General features: G+C 45.1%; 1 protein-coding gene across 1 annotated transcript in view; it reads right to left on the bottom strand.

The window, feature by feature from the left end:
• atp8a2 (ATPase phospholipid transporting 8A2) overlaps positions 1-15,505 on the bottom strand; it is a 171,014-nt gene that overhangs the window by 30,433 nt on the left and 125,076 nt on the right. The window contains exons 25-28 of the mRNA XM_078403060.1: positions 11,496-11,679; positions 9,183-9,293; positions 2,217-2,339; positions 122-200 (exon numbers count right to left, since the gene is read on the bottom strand). Coding sequence (XP_078259186.1) covers positions 122-200; positions 2,217-2,339; positions 9,183-9,293; positions 11,496-11,679 — 497 coding nt within the window. The remainder of the gene's footprint in view (positions 1-121; positions 201-2,216; positions 2,340-9,182; positions 9,294-11,495; positions 11,680-15,505) is intronic.

Raw genomic sequence — 15,505 nt, 5'->3', positions numbered from 1 at the left:
ATCTTGAATTTCTGTCTTTTTATGTGCTGTTAAATCATTTTATATTTAAAAAATGGAGTACATGTAAATGACATTTTACTTTGCAACCGTTCCTAAAGACCAATAATGAAGAATTGCCTACCTTGTTCTAGTGCCTTCAATGGAATCCAGAAGAGAATGATGGAATGAATCAAAGCATTTATACAGTGACACCAGAAAACCTAGGGGAAAACACATTTCCAGTCAAGGGTTACTACATTTACACCATTACCTCTAGGCACGCACACAGAAACATAAATCCATTGCTCTTGTTTACAACCAATGTCTCAACTGGCGGAAGCATTTCAAAATAACTGAAGGGCCCCGACCTGAAACGTCACCAATCCATGTTCCCCGGAGACGTTGCCTGATATGCTGAGTTACTCCAGCACTTTGTTCCTATCTTTGGTAGAAACAAGCATCTGCAGTTCTGTATTTCTCAAAACTGAATACACCTTTTCAAAAACATTTTTGCATACAGTAATCTGGAAAAAGTCAGTCGGTAAGGTGTCTGGAAGGCCAGTAAGTAGGACTGCCGTTTCTAGCTTTGATCACAGGCTGAGGGCAACTGGGCGTGAATCCAACTTTAAACCAGTCTCTTGCTAGGGTTAGCTTCAATCTCAACCAATTTGTGTTGAAGGAAAGTTGTTTTTTTGACAAGTCCTCCGTCTTTCATATCGTCCCACTACCACTATGCGATCTCCCGGTTGCCAAACATTTTAACTCCCCTTCCCATTCTGACCTTTCTGTCCTGTGCCTCCTCCACTGTCACAGTGAGGTGCAGCGCAAATTGAAGGAACGGCACCTCAGATTTTGCTTGGGCAACTTACAACCCTGCAATACGAGTATTGATTTCTCTAATTTGAAGTAACCCTTGCAGTCCCTCTCTCTCCCCATCCCTCCCCCCTCCCTAGTTGTCCTGCTAGTTTTACTGTTCATATACCCTCGTTATCTCCTCCACAGCTAACAAAGGACCATAGTGGGCTCTTTGGTCATCCATGCCGGCTCTGATCTGTTCTGTACCTTTTCATAACTCTAGTTTCCCTCTCCCCTGGCTCTCTGAAGAAGGATCTCGACCCGAAATGTCACCTATTCGTTTTCACCAGAGATGCTGCCTGACCCGCTGAGTTACTTCAGCAAATTGCGTCTATCTTCAGTGTAAACCAGCATCTGCAATTCCATCCTACCCCACTTCATTTAGTTCCCTTCTGCGAAATGGCAAGTCATTTCAGGACACATGCAGATACTGTCTGCAGATACATGCAGATACATGCAGATACATGCAGATACATGCAGATACATTTTTTAAAGGACTTTCAGAAACCCAGAACCAGCGTTTCGATATTTGATCTTTTTTTAGGCTGGAATGGGCAAAACATTTCTAATATCCTCATCACTGCAGTCCATTCCAGCATACTTCCCTGCACTATTCTGTTCATGAAAACCACCACCTATTCCCCTTTCAATTAATTAAGGGGGGCACACAGTGGTGCAGCTGGTAGAGCTGCTGCCTCACAGAGCCAGAGACCCAAGATCGATCCAGACCCTGAATGTGTCTGTGTGGAGTTTGCATGTTCTCCCTGTAACCCTGGCCTGAAACACCCTGAAGGACAAGATGCTGCCTGACCCGCTGAGCTACTCCACCTCTTTGTGTCTATTTTAGACAAAATACTGAACTTGTCAATGAGAGGGCATTTCAACGGTACATTATTGTCACATGTACCTAGAAGCTATGAAACTTTAGACTTTAGAGATACAGCACGGAAACAGGGCCTTTGGCCCACCAGCAATTACTCAGCACACTAGCATCATCCTACACACTAGCAACAATTTACAATTTTAACTGAAGCCAATTAACCTACAAACCTGTACATCTTTGGAGGAAAAAGGAGCACCCAGAGAAAACCCACGTGGTCACAGGGAGAATGTGTACATCCATACAGAGAGCTCCCGTCGTCAGGTCTCTGGTTCTGTAAGGCAGCAACTCTGCTACCACTGAACCGCCCCAAATTCTTTGCATACAATTCAGTTAAATCTTACTAAACGTACACACCCAAGTACCAGTGTAAGAATAGTAGTTTACACTAAGGAAAGGTTACACAAGGTTCAAACTTCTTAATAATGTAGCTTCACCTTGGCCTTAAAAGCCGGTTGTCCTGGCAGCGGCACTGTTGGTCAGAGTTGTCTGTAACACCTACCTTTGTGTTGAAGCAGTCCGCGTTCTGGGTAATCTTATAAAGTTGTGGGAATCGCAGCATGTTCTCTTGACTACAGGTCCTTTCAAAGATGCCCATTGTGAAGGGGGGTAAGGCAGTGAAGATCTGGAAAGAGATCATTGAAATTGTTTTTAAAAAAGATCCTTAATGGGGTTCTGTGATGATTACTATTACACTGTATACACTGTAGTTTACTTTAGAGAGTGTGTGGGAACAGGCCCTTTAGCCCACCAAGTCTGGCCGACCAGCGATCGCTTGTACACTGGTCTAACCTGCACACTAGCAACGTTTTTACAGAAGCCAATTAACCTGCAAACCCGCACGTCACCTGTAGAAAACCCATGCTGTCACAGGAAGAACATACAAACTGGCAACAGACAGAGCCCGCGGACAGGATCTACCTGCGGACATACCTTTAGGAAGGAGATAAGGAGGAATTTCTTTAGTCAGAGGACGGTGAATCTGTGGAATTCACTGCCACAGAAGGCTGTGGAGGTCGTCAATGGATATTTTTAAGGCAGAGATTGATAGATTCTTGATTCTTCAAGATTAAATGCCAAGAGTCAGAAGGAGGGTCCCAAAATGTCACCTGTCCATTTTCACCAGAGATGCTACCTGACACGCTGAGTTACTCCAGCACTTTGTGTCTATCAAGCATACCATATACCTTTATTTTTAACCATGATATGATATAAGAAAGGGGAGCATGACTTTTGTTCCTAATCCTCTGTGCAATAATCCACAATGTCCAATGTCCACAATGGGATGGAGGTGAATCGAAAAGTACCCCAGTTTATGGAAGGACCGTTCAGAAGCCTGATAATGGAGGGGAAGAAGCAAAGGGTACTGAGGCGGCACAATGGTGCAGTGGTAGAGAGGGGTTTCGATCCCGATTATGGGTGCTGTCTGTATGGAGTTTGTACGTTCTCCCTATGACCGCGTGGGTTTCCTCCCACATCCCAAAGACGTGCAGGTTTGTAGGTTAATTGGCTTCTGTAGATTGTCCCTAGTGTGTAGCATAGAGCTAGTGTACTGGTGATGATTGGTCAGCACAGGATCAAAGGGCCTGTTTCTATGCCCTATCCCTAAACTAAACAATCAGTTCAAGCTCAAGTACAATAGTTTAGTTTAGTTTATTATCGCGTGTACCGAGGTACAGTTTATTATCGCGTCTGAGGTTTTGTTGAGTGCTAACCACTTAGTGGAAAGACTCCACTTGTTTACAATCGAGCCGTCCACAATGTACAGATCCATGATAATGGGAACAATAGATAGAGCAAAGGGGAAGGTACAGAGTGCAGAACGTAGTTCTCAGCATTGTAGCGCATCAGTTGCATGGACAAAGTTTGTTGTCTGCGGTGGGGTGGAGGTGAATCAGACAGCACCAACGGTTATGGATGGCTCTGAGGCCTGATAAAGGAGGGGAAAAGGCTGAGTCTGGTGGTGTGCACTTCAAGCTTCGTACATTCTTCCGGTGGGGAGCAAGGAGAGGATATACTTACCACATTATAGAGGCTGATACACCAGCGTTCAAAGAGAATCTGTCCTGAAAATCCATTGACAAACGCAAACCAAAGCTGTAACAGAGAAAAATTCAAAGGTTTATTCATCCATGAAGTCTTAAACCTTCGTCATTATAAGAAAATAACTGCAGATGCTGGTACAAATCGAAGGTATTTATTCACAAAATGCTGGAGTAACTCAGCAGGTCAGGCAGCATCTCGGGAGAGAAGGAATGGGTGACGTTTCGGGTCGAGATCCTTCTTCCAAAACCTTTGTTATTGGTAAGAAAACAGATGCTTGGGAAACGGGAGATTGGGGGTGGCATGGTGACGCAGTGGTAGAGTTGCTGCCTTACAGCGCCAGAGACCCGGGTTCGATTCTGACTACGGGTGCTGTCTATACAGTTTGTACGTTGTCCCTGTGACCGCATGGGTTTTCGCTGGGTGCTCCAGGGAATGGATGAGAAAGAGGAATAACATAAAACCAGTGTGAAAGATGTGCAGGTTTATTGGCTTTGGTAAAGATTGAAAATTGTCGCTAGTGTGTAGGACAGTGTTAGTGTACAGGGATCACAGGTCGACACAGACTTTGTGGGTTGTACACATAGTTGATATGCAGCCTGATTGGACAGTAACCATTGTAATATGCATTTAGTTTTTGTTTTTAGTTTAGTTTTGGAGTTACAGCACGGAAATAGGCCCTTTGGCCTACCAAGACCATGCCGACTAGCAATCCCCATACACTAGCACTATCCTACACACCAGGGACAATTTACAATCGTACTGAAGCTAATTAACCTACGAACCTGTACGTCTTTGGCGTATGGGAGGAAACCGGAGCACCCGGAGAAAACCCACGCAGTCACGGGGAGAACGTACAAGTACATACAGCACCCATAGGCAGGATCGAACCTGGATCTCTGGCTCTGTAGGGCACCAACTCTACCACTGCACCACTGTGTATTTTTAAATCATATTGCATAATACATTATTATGTACTTCCCATTCTCCAGTGACGCTGCCTGACCCGTTGAGATACTCCAGCATTTTGTGTCCGTCTTCTCTAACATGATGCTTTAGTGGGACAGCAAGGAATAGTTGCAATGACGGCAGTGCCCCATACACTTGAAGACGTTAACTCTGTCCTTTTCTGTGGTTCAAATGAACCGTGAATATCCCTTGCCACAATTTGAGGAACTCAAAGGAATTTTTTCCAGGGACTTGGCTAATACTGCTCCATCAATTAATAAATTAACAATTGATTCATCACCTGGTTGATGGTTTTTAGCTTAGTTTAAAGGTACAGCATGGAAACAGGCCCTTCGGCCCACCGAGTCCATGCTAAACATCGATTACCCATTCACACTAGTTCTAACCAAGTTCTAACTAGTGCTGACCAATTATTACCAGTATACTAGTTATATCCTACATATTAGGGGCAATTTATAGAGGCCAATTAACCTTCATACCTGCACGTCTTTGTGATGTGGGAGGAAACCGTAGGAAACCCACATGTTCACAGGGAGAACGTGCAAATTCCACACAGACGGCACCCGAGGTCAGGATTGAACTAGGGTCTCTGGAGCAGTGAGGTAACATCATCATCGCCTTTCATCAGCCACAAGATAAATGTCATTCTGGTCAGGATTTTTCGTCGTAAATCATAATCTCCAGCAATGGCAAGGTATAAGAAGTCCCTGTTTCATAGGAATTTTAAGTTTTACATTCTAATGATTTCACTTCAATGCGGCCAAGTAATCTGAACTGTTTTTATATACACTGGAAAGGGTCAAGGTGATCAGTACAATTTCACCATAACTCTATAAATAATAAGCAACATATTTGACAGCTTGGGAAAAATCGAGCAAGCAGCTCTCTCCTCTTGATTGATGCTGGTATTTCCATGCTTGACAGCAGACATCAGTTATGTGGATGGTAGCTATTACTCTGCTGTATGTCACCAGATAGACTTGTCAAACAGGCACACATTACCACTGAACAACAAGTTACCACAGCAGCCTCTACGAGGAAGAGAAACAAAAAGAACAGGCAACACCACTCAGTCCTTCAGGGCAGCACAGTGGCGCAGCGGTAGAGTTGCAGCCTTACAGCGCCAGAGACCCGGGTTCAATCCTGACTACAGGTGCTGTCTGTATGGAGTTTGCACGTTCTCCCTGTGACCGTGTTGGTTTTCTCCCACACTCCAAAAGACATGCTGGTTTGTAGGTTAATTGGCTTCTGTAAATTGCCTCTAATGTGTAGGGAGTGGATGAGAAAGAGGGATAACATAGAATTAGAGTGAAAGACGTACAGGTTTGTAATTGGCTTCTGTAAATTGTCCCTAGTGTGTAGGATAGAACTAGTGAACGGGGTGACCACTGGTCAGTGCGGACTCAGTGGGCCGAAGGGCCTCTTTCTGCACTGTATCTCCAAATTAAACGAAACTGTGAATTGAATCCAGGTTTTGTCAAACAACTATCAATGTCGGTAAGTAACTGACTAGTATAGGTTCAAAGGTACTTAATTGTCATATATATCTAGATGACCTAGTGAAATTCTTTGTTTTGCAGGCAATTCAGTAAAATCATACTATACAGAAGCTGGAAAGAGTGCAGGGAAGGTTTAGGAGGATGTTGCCAGGCCTCGAGGTCCTGAGGTAGAGGGAGAGGTTGAGCAGGCAAGGACTTTATTCCTTGGAGCGCAGGAGGACAAGGAGTGATCTTATAGAGGTGTGTAAGATCATAAGACATAGGAGCAGGACCAGACCATTCGGCCCATCGAATCTTAGGGTATTTTTAAAGCAGACATTGACAGGCTCTTGATTAGTAAGGGTGTCAAAGGTTATGGGGAGGAGGCAAGAGAATGGGGTTGAGAGTGTATTGAACAGCAGAAACAGGCCCTTCAGCCTACCGAGACTGTGCCGACCAGCGATCCCTGCACACCCACACTATCCTACACACACTTGGGACAATTTACAATTTTACCGAAGTCAACTAACCTACAAACCTGTACATTTTTGGTGTGTGGGAGAAAACCGGGGAAAACCGGGGAAGGTCACGGGGATAATGCACAAACTCCGTATGGACAGCACCCATAGTCAGGATTGAACCCGGGTCTCTGGCGCTGTAAGGCAGCAACTCTACCGCTGCACCACTGTGCCGCCCCAGTTCGTATCCTGGTACCTACATACCTTTCCTCCCTGCTGCAGGGTGCCACAGAAGCATGGCATTGACTCCAATTACCTTCAATAGAACCTGCAAACATCAACACCTAAATGAATAATTATTGCAAAGACTACATTCTTGAATCTGGTCGACAAACAAAAACATGCTTGGGTGAGTAACTGGAGACTGAACTGCAATCAGCTGAGTTTTTGTCTCACATATTTTTAATAGTTTTGAAGTTGCTATGTGTGAAGCATCAAAAGGCAGATCCCGTTGATTGTTGAAATTTCTCAAAGCGTGTAAATGTTTTCCATGTTTGCTTGCTGCAACACCCAATTTGGAGATTATCTGTTTCTTCAAGTCTGCGCTATTTAACAGCTAAAGGCGTCAGGAACACAGATTCACCACCCAGCAAGGAGCTGGCTACTATTTTGTCGCGGATTGTAAATGTTGTTACCCCAGTCCATTCCCTACTTAGGTTTCCTCTGATGATATCAGGATTATATAATGGCAAAGAGCGTGGCAAGAATAAGGAAGACTACAGACGGTAGATTCACGATTACAGATTTTTTTTGTGTATTAAATGTTTCAATGCTGCATGCAACAGCTGTCAATATTGGAGACACAGGGAACTGCAGAAGCTGGAATCTTGAGCAAAACACAAAGTGCTGGAGGAACACAGCAGATAATTCTGCATCTGTGGAAGGAATAGACAAATCTCCTGTGCCTGCACGTGATCCATGTCCCTCCAATTCAAGTTTTGGGTCAGGACCCTTAATTTAGTTTGGAGATACAGTGTGGAAACAGGCCCTTCGGCCCAATGAGTGCGTGCCGACCAGCGATCATCCGTACACTAGTTCTATCCTACACACTAGGGACAATTTACAGAAACCAATTAACCTACAAACCTGTACGTCTTTGGAATGTGGGAGAAAACCGGAGCACCCAGAGAAAACCCACACAGTCACAAAGAGAATGTGCAAACTCCGTATAGACAGCACCCATAGTCAGGATTGAACCCGGGTCTTGTGCTGTAAGGTTGTAACTCGACCACTGCGCCTCCCTTATACTGGAACCTTGAGCAAAACACAAAGTGCTGAAGGAACTCTACGTGTCAGGCAGCATCTGTGGAGAGAATGGACTGACAACATTTCGGGTGATTTATCTTTCCCTCTCAACCTCATTCTCCTGCCATCTCCCCATAACTCCTGACTCCCTTACTAATCACAAACCTGCCAACTTCCACCTTAAAAGTATCCATTGTCTTGGCCTCCAAAGTGTTCTTGAATGCAATGGGTCTGGAGGAACACGTAGGCCACGTAAAGACAGCAGATTTTCCCAGTTTAAGGGCATTACTAAACCATACGAGTTTTCAGAATAACTTCATGACTTCATGGTCAGCGTTACAAATAACAGCTTTCTATTCCAGGTTTATTAACTGGTGAATTTTCACTCGGCTTTCATTCTGGCATACCAGGTCTCTGGAGCACAGGCCCAGCAAATATGGGTGGCTCAGTGGCGTGGCTGGTAGAGCCACTGCCTCACAGCACCAGCAACCCTGATTCAATCCCAGCCTCTGGTGCTGTCTATGTGTGGAGTTTGCACATTCTCCCTGTGACCACGTGGGTTTCCTCTGGGTGCTCTGGTTTCCTCCCACATCCCAAAGACGTACGGCTTGTAGATTAATTTGGCTTCTGTACATTGGTACTAGTGTGTAGGGAGTAGATGGGAAAGTGGGATAATACAGAACTGGTGTGAATGGGTGATCGATGGTCGGCAGAGGGGCCTGAAGGGCCTGTTTCCATGCTATATCTCTGAATTAAACTGAACAAAGCTAACACGACAGATAAATCACTTTGCCATTCTGTGTTCAGTGAGACACGTACATTCTTGTCTAATTAATTAAAAGGCATTGAGGGACAACGATAATATAACTGTTGGTGCAATCTTCAGTTCTCAGAGATCTGATCTAGAACGCCAAGATCGAGAGCGGTCAATGTTTGAGAAAACAGAAGTGAAGCGTGACAAGCTTGAAACTTGAGTCTCATTTCAATATGTGAGAGGATTGAAAAGTTGCAACAAAACGAATCTGGATAATTGCAAATAAGGCAATCAAACAAAAAGTCTCCAAACCTTCTGTTCCCAACGCAAATGGGAAGAAATTTCTGCTGCTCCAATTCTAGAACATCAATTGAGGCCCAGCTGGTATTTCCCAGTCATTATTCAATTCAACCATCCATTTTACGCTAAATTACTAACGATGCACAGATAATACTCCTTACCTCGATTATATACAGCACCACATTTTTGTAAAAACAGTAAAGGATGCACTTTGTCACTCGGATATAACTCCACGCTCCATGGACCAACAAAAGCTTCTCTAAATACGAAAACTAGAAGGACAAAAGACTCCATCAATGTTGTAAACATTTTTTCAGCTACACAGCACAGCAGTAAATTAAACAGGTCATCAAGATTGCAAAAAAAACTACTAAAAAAAAGACACAAAGTGCTGCAGTAACTCAGTGGGTCAGGCAGCACCTCTGAAGAATATGGATAGGTGACATAGAACACAGAACAGTACAGCACAGGAACAGGCCCTTCGGCCCACAATGTCTGTGCCGAACATAATGCCGTCGTCCGAGGATGGGTTCTGACCCAAAACATGACCTATTTCTTTTGTCCAGAGATGCTGCCTGTCCTACTGAGATACTCCAGAATTTTGTGTCTATCTTCGGTATAAACCAGCATCAGCAGTTCCTTCCTACACAAGATGCCAAGTTAAACTGGTCTCATCTGCCTGAACATGATTCATATTCCTCTATTGCCTGCAGTTCCATGTGCCTATCCAAAAGCCTCTTAAACATCGCTATCATAACTGCCTCCAACACCACCCCTGGCAGCATGTTCCAGGCCTCCACCACCCTTTGTAAAAAAAACTTGCTCCACTCATCTCCATTAAACTTGCCCCCTCTCACATTATACTGCAGGTGAACATTTCCACCCTGGGGAAAAAGGTTCTGATTGTCATCAATTTTATATACTTCTATCAAGTCCTCTCTCAACCTCTGAAGTTCCAAAGAAAACGATCCTAATCAAAGGACGGCACAGTGGTGCAGCAGTAGAGTTGCTGCCTTACAGTGCCAGAGACCCGGGTTTGATCCTGACTACTGGTGCTGCCTGTACGAAGTTTGTACGTTCTCCCCGTGACCGTCTGGGCTTTCTCTGGGTGCTTCGATTTCCTCCTACATTCCAAAGATGTATAAGTTTGAAGGTTAATTGGCTTCTGTAAATTGTTCCTAGTGTGTAGGATCATGCTAGTGTAGGGGGTGATCGATGTTTGGCACGGACTCACTGTGCTGAAGGGCCTGTTTCCGCGCTGTATTTCTAAACTAAAATAAACGAAACTATCTAACATTTCCCTGTAGAGTCATTGAATCATACAGTGTGGAAACAGGCCCGTCGCCCCAACTTGCTCACACCAACCAACATGTTGCTAAACGTAGAGCAGGAGGGCATTTCGCCTGGGCAGCTTGCAGCCCAGCGGTATGAACATTGACTTCTCCAACTTTAGATAGTTCCTCTGTCCCTCTCTTCTCCTCCCCCTTCCCAGATCTCCCATTGTCTTCCTGTCTCCACCTATATCCTTCCTTTGTCCCGCCCCCCTGACATCAGTCTGAAGAAGGGTCTCGACTCGAAACGTCACCCATTCCTTCTCTCCTGAGATGCTGCCTGACCTGCTGAGTTACTCCAGCATTTTGTGAATAAATACCAACCAACATGGCTCATCTACACTAGTTCCACCTGCCTGTGTTTGGCCCATCTATATACTAAAACTCTTGTTTGTTTGTTTGTTCCTGAACTACAGACAAAACGATACAAGATTGCGTGACAATTTTAGGCCCACCTTACTCACCATCTAATGGTGCTAATGGAAGAGGTTTCATTGAAATCGGTGTTATATTTTTTGTTATTCACATTTTAAAGTTTAAATCTATCTCCTAGGGAGGGAAGGGGGAGGGAGGGAGGGGGAGGAGGGAGGATGAGGGGTTTGAGGGGGATGGAGTGGGGGGGAGGGGAAGGAGGGGATGGAGTGGGGGGAGAGGGGGTTGGGGGAGGGAGGATAGGAGTGAGGGGGAAGGAGGGGAGGGGGAAGGGGGGGAAGAGGGGAGGGGGAAGAGGGGAGGGGGAAGAGGGGAGAGGGGAGGGGGGAGAGGGGAGGGGGGAAGAGGAAGAGGGGAGGGGGAAGAGGGGAGGGGGAAGAGGGGAGGGGGAAGAAGGGGGGGAAGAGGGGAGGGGGAAGAAGGGGAGGGGGAAGAGGGGAGGGGGAAGAGGGGAGGGGGAAGAGGGGGGGGGGGGAAGAGGGGAGGAGAGGGTGCTGCACCAATGCAGGAGAGGTTTGGGCCCAACAGGTCCACTTGGTCTAGTATCCCTCTAAACCTGTCCTATGCACGTACCTGTGTACATGTAAATGTTTCCAACTGTGGCTGAACCTCTAATCTAGGCAGCATTCTGGTAAAATAAAATGGAGTTACACGTTGCTTGTTGTGAGGATTACTGATCAAGGTAAAGAGACAGCATTAAGTGCCACTAACCTGCGCTATGGAGTAATCCGAGGAGTTGGTGGCTTGGAGCCCTTCGTTGCCATTAATCCCCACTCCAACGTGCGCTGTCTGAATCATACCCACATCATTGGCCCCGTCGCCCACTGCCAGGGTGATCGCATTGACATTCTTTTTAACTATTTGGACAATTTCTGATTTCTGGATAGGCGAAACCCTGAAAGGAGAAATGAGATGTGAATCACTTTAATATCTTTGGAGTCTGATGGGTCTTTTGCGCAATGCTCAAGAGTGCTAAATGATAAAACAAAATACGGCTCCAGCACCAATTTTCCAGCACTCTTGGTTCCAGAGCCTTCCTTGACCCCAGAGTCTGAAAAAGGGTCTCAACCCAAAACGTTACCTATTCTTTTTTTCAGAGATGCTGCCAGCCCCGCTGAGTTACTCCAGCACTTGGTGACAGCCTTGCCCAATTACGCATTTGCCAGACCAACAGAGGTCACATAATAATAATTCAACAATACACAACTGACCCACTAAATATATCCCTCCAGTGTCTCTAAAGCACCATGGACTTGTAAAATTATACGGTGGAGAAGAATTTTGAAGGACGAGGGGGGAATCTCATTGAAACCTACCAAATAATGAAAGACCTAGATAGAGTGGATGTGGAGAGAATGTTTCCAGTAGTGGGAGAGTCTAGGACCAGAAAATAAAAGGATGTATCTTTAGAATGTAGATGAGGAGGAATTTCTTTAGCCAGCGGGTGGTGAATCTGAGGAATTCATTGCTACTGGCAGCTGTGGAGACCAAGTCAATGGATATTTTTAAAGCAATGATTGATGGGTTCTCGATTCGCAAGGGCACCAAAGGTTATGGGGAGAAGGCAGGAGAATGGGATTGAGTGGGAAAATAGATCAGCCATGATCAAATGGCGGAGCAGACTTTAGTTTCGTTTAGAGATATAGCGTGGAAATAGGCCCTTTGGCCCATCGCACCGATCAGCAATCCCCTGATAATAGCACTATCCTACACACCAGTGACAATTTACAATTTTACCAAAGCCAATTAACCTACAAACCTGTAGGTGTTTGGGATGTGGGAGGAAACGCAGCGATAGCGCAGCGGTAGAGTTGCTGCTTTACAGCGAATGCAGCGCCGGAGACTCAGGTTCGATCCTGACTACGGGTGCTGCACTGTAAGGAGTTTGTACGTTCTCCCCGTGACCTGCGTGGGTTTTCTCCGAGATCTTCGGTTTCCTCCCACACTCCAAAGACGTACAGGTATGTAGGTTAATTGGCTGGGTAAAATGTAAAATGTAAATGTAAAAATTGTCCCTAGTGGGTGTAGGATAGTGTTAATGTACGGGGATCGCTGGGCGGCGCGGACTTGGTGGGTCGAAAAGGCCTGTTTCCGCGCTGTATATATATGATATGATATGAAACCGGAGCCCCTGGAATAAACCCACAGGGACACAGTGAGAATGTACAAACTTTGTACAGGCAACACACGTGGTCAGGATCAAACCCAGGTTTCTAGCGCTGCAAGGCGGGCACTCTACCACTGATGGACCAAATAGCCTAATTCTGCTTGAAGGAATTATGAACTTATGATTTTAAAAATGACTTCATTAGTTGAAATGCACTATACACGGTGCTGTCTGGACAGATGCCTCAGAACTATCTTTCCTTCTTTCTTAGGGATGTGCTCTTCCACCTTGCTCCACTGCTCAGGTAAACAGACAGTAGTTGCACAGGAAAGTCAAGCTGCCTCTGACATTCCACCTATATAAACACTGCTTGACTCTGCAATGGCATTGTTTAAAATAAGATAAATACAGCTTTCCTTGTTTTGTACAAACATATGTCACCATTCCTGTATAAATTGCATCAACTTACACCAGATATACATGAACGGCTGAGATAGAGTGGACGAGGAGAGGATGTTTCCACTAGTGGGAGAGTCTAGGACCAGAGGGCATGGCCTCAGAATAAAAGGACGTACCTTTAGAAAGGAGCTAAGGAGGAATTTCTTTAGCCAGAGGGTGGTGAATCTGTGGAATTCATTGCCACAGGCCGCTGTGGAGGCCAAATCATTGGGTATTTTTAAATCGGAGATTGATAGGTTAGAGTCACAGCATGGAAACAGGCCCTTCAGCCCAACTTGTCCGCACCGACCGAGGTTCTTGATTAGTAACGGCGTTCAAGGTTTCGGGGAGAAGGCAGGCAAATAGCATTGAGAGTGAAAAATAGATCAGCAATAATCGAATGGCAGAGCGGAATTGAAGGGCCGAATGGCCTAATTCTGCTCCTATGTCTTCAGATTTACATATTAATATTATACAATAAGTCAATGTCATATTGGCACTTACTACTTCGGACGAGTGGCCTGAGAAGAACTTCACTTTAGGGGCACCGGTAAATGGTAAAATGCAAACCTACTATTCACATCGTCGTTACGAAATGCTTTTTGTTTCTAACAGCGCCTTGGGTTTTTGCAGGCTTAAGCAATGACTATTAATTTACAATTTATGTCGAGCATTGTGTGCCTGCGGGCATGAATACATATTTAGTTTTGCCCCTTATGTTTCATACAAATAGCAAGGCGAAAAAAATGAATGCCTAATCTTCAAACCGGCACCACCTGAGTATTAATGGTAGGGAGTGAGGACTTTTATCCCAGTTGGACAGCACTTTAGAAACATGTATGCAGGCAGAGTGCAGTTATAATTGGCTCAGGGGTCAGCGATTAATGGGGAATGAAGCTGGAGAATTATGAATATGTGCGGCAGACTCTCAGAGCGAGAGCACAGTGAGCAGAGGTAGCACTGAAACAATTATTCATGGCAGCATTTTCGTGACCTATGAAAGCTAAAGCCAAAGGAAAAAAATCTAGATATGTACAATCTGGCTTATAATTTTTAATACCCCATGGCCATGCATAATGCAAGACAGCATCATTAATTTATAGCAGGAAAAAGTGACATCCAAATAACATGTGGTACGATGCACACTTTAGTTTAGTTTAGTTCAGAGATAGAGGGCAGAAACAGGCCCTTCGGCCCACCGAGTCCGCGCTGACCAACAATCATCCTGTACACTAGTTCTATCCTACACTGACGTCCTACACTCTAGCGGCAATTTACCAAAGATAATTAACCTACAAACCTGCACGTCTTTAGAATGTGGGAGGAAACCAGAGCAATGATGCAAAGAGTGGGGATAAATGGGTCCCTTTCAGAATGGCAGGCAGTAACTAGTGGGGTACCGCAAGGCTTGGTGCTGGGACCACAGCTATTTACAATATACATTAATGACTTGGATGAAAGGATTAAAAGTAGCATTAGCAAATTTGCAGATGATACAAAGCTGGGTGGTAGTGTGAACTGTGAGGAAGCTGCTATGAGGTTGCAGGGTGACTTGGACAGGTTGTGTGAGTGGGCGGATGCATGGCAGATGCAGTTTAATGTGGATAAGTGTGAGGTTATCCACTTTGGTGGTAAGAATAGGAAGGCAGATTATTATCTGAATGGTGTCAAGTTAGGAAAAGGGGACGTACAACGAGATCTGGGTGTACAACGACATCAGTCACTGAAAGGAAGCATGCAGGTACAGCAGGCAGTGAAGAAAGCCAATGGAATGTTTGCCTTCATAACAAGTGGAGTTGAGTATAGGAGCAAAGAGGTCCTTCTGCAGTTGTATAGGGCCCTAGTGAGACCACACCTGGAGTACTGTGAGTCTGAAGAAGGGTCTCGACCCGAAACGTCACCCATTCCTTCTCTCCCGAGATGCTGCCTGACCTGCTGAGTTACTCCAGCATTTTGTGAATAAATCGATTTGTACCAGCATCTGCAGTTATTTTCTTATAGTACTGTGTGCAGTTTTGGTCTCCAAATTTGAGGAAGGATATTCTTGCTATTGAGGGCGTTCAGCGTAGGTTTACTAGGTTAATTCCCGGAATGGCAGGACTGTCATATGTTGAAAGACTGGAGCGGCTAGGCTTGTATACACTGGAATTTAGAAGGATGAGAGGGGATCTTATCG

The sequence above is a fragment of the Rhinoraja longicauda genome, chromosome 7, assembly GCF_053455715.1.
Source record: "Rhinoraja longicauda isolate Sanriku21f chromosome 7, sRhiLon1.1, whole genome shotgun sequence".
Taxonomy (NCBI): Eukaryota; Metazoa; Chordata; class Chondrichthyes; order Rajiformes; family Arhynchobatidae; genus Rhinoraja; species Rhinoraja longicauda.
This window is presented reverse-complemented; position numbering and strand designations above follow the sequence as displayed.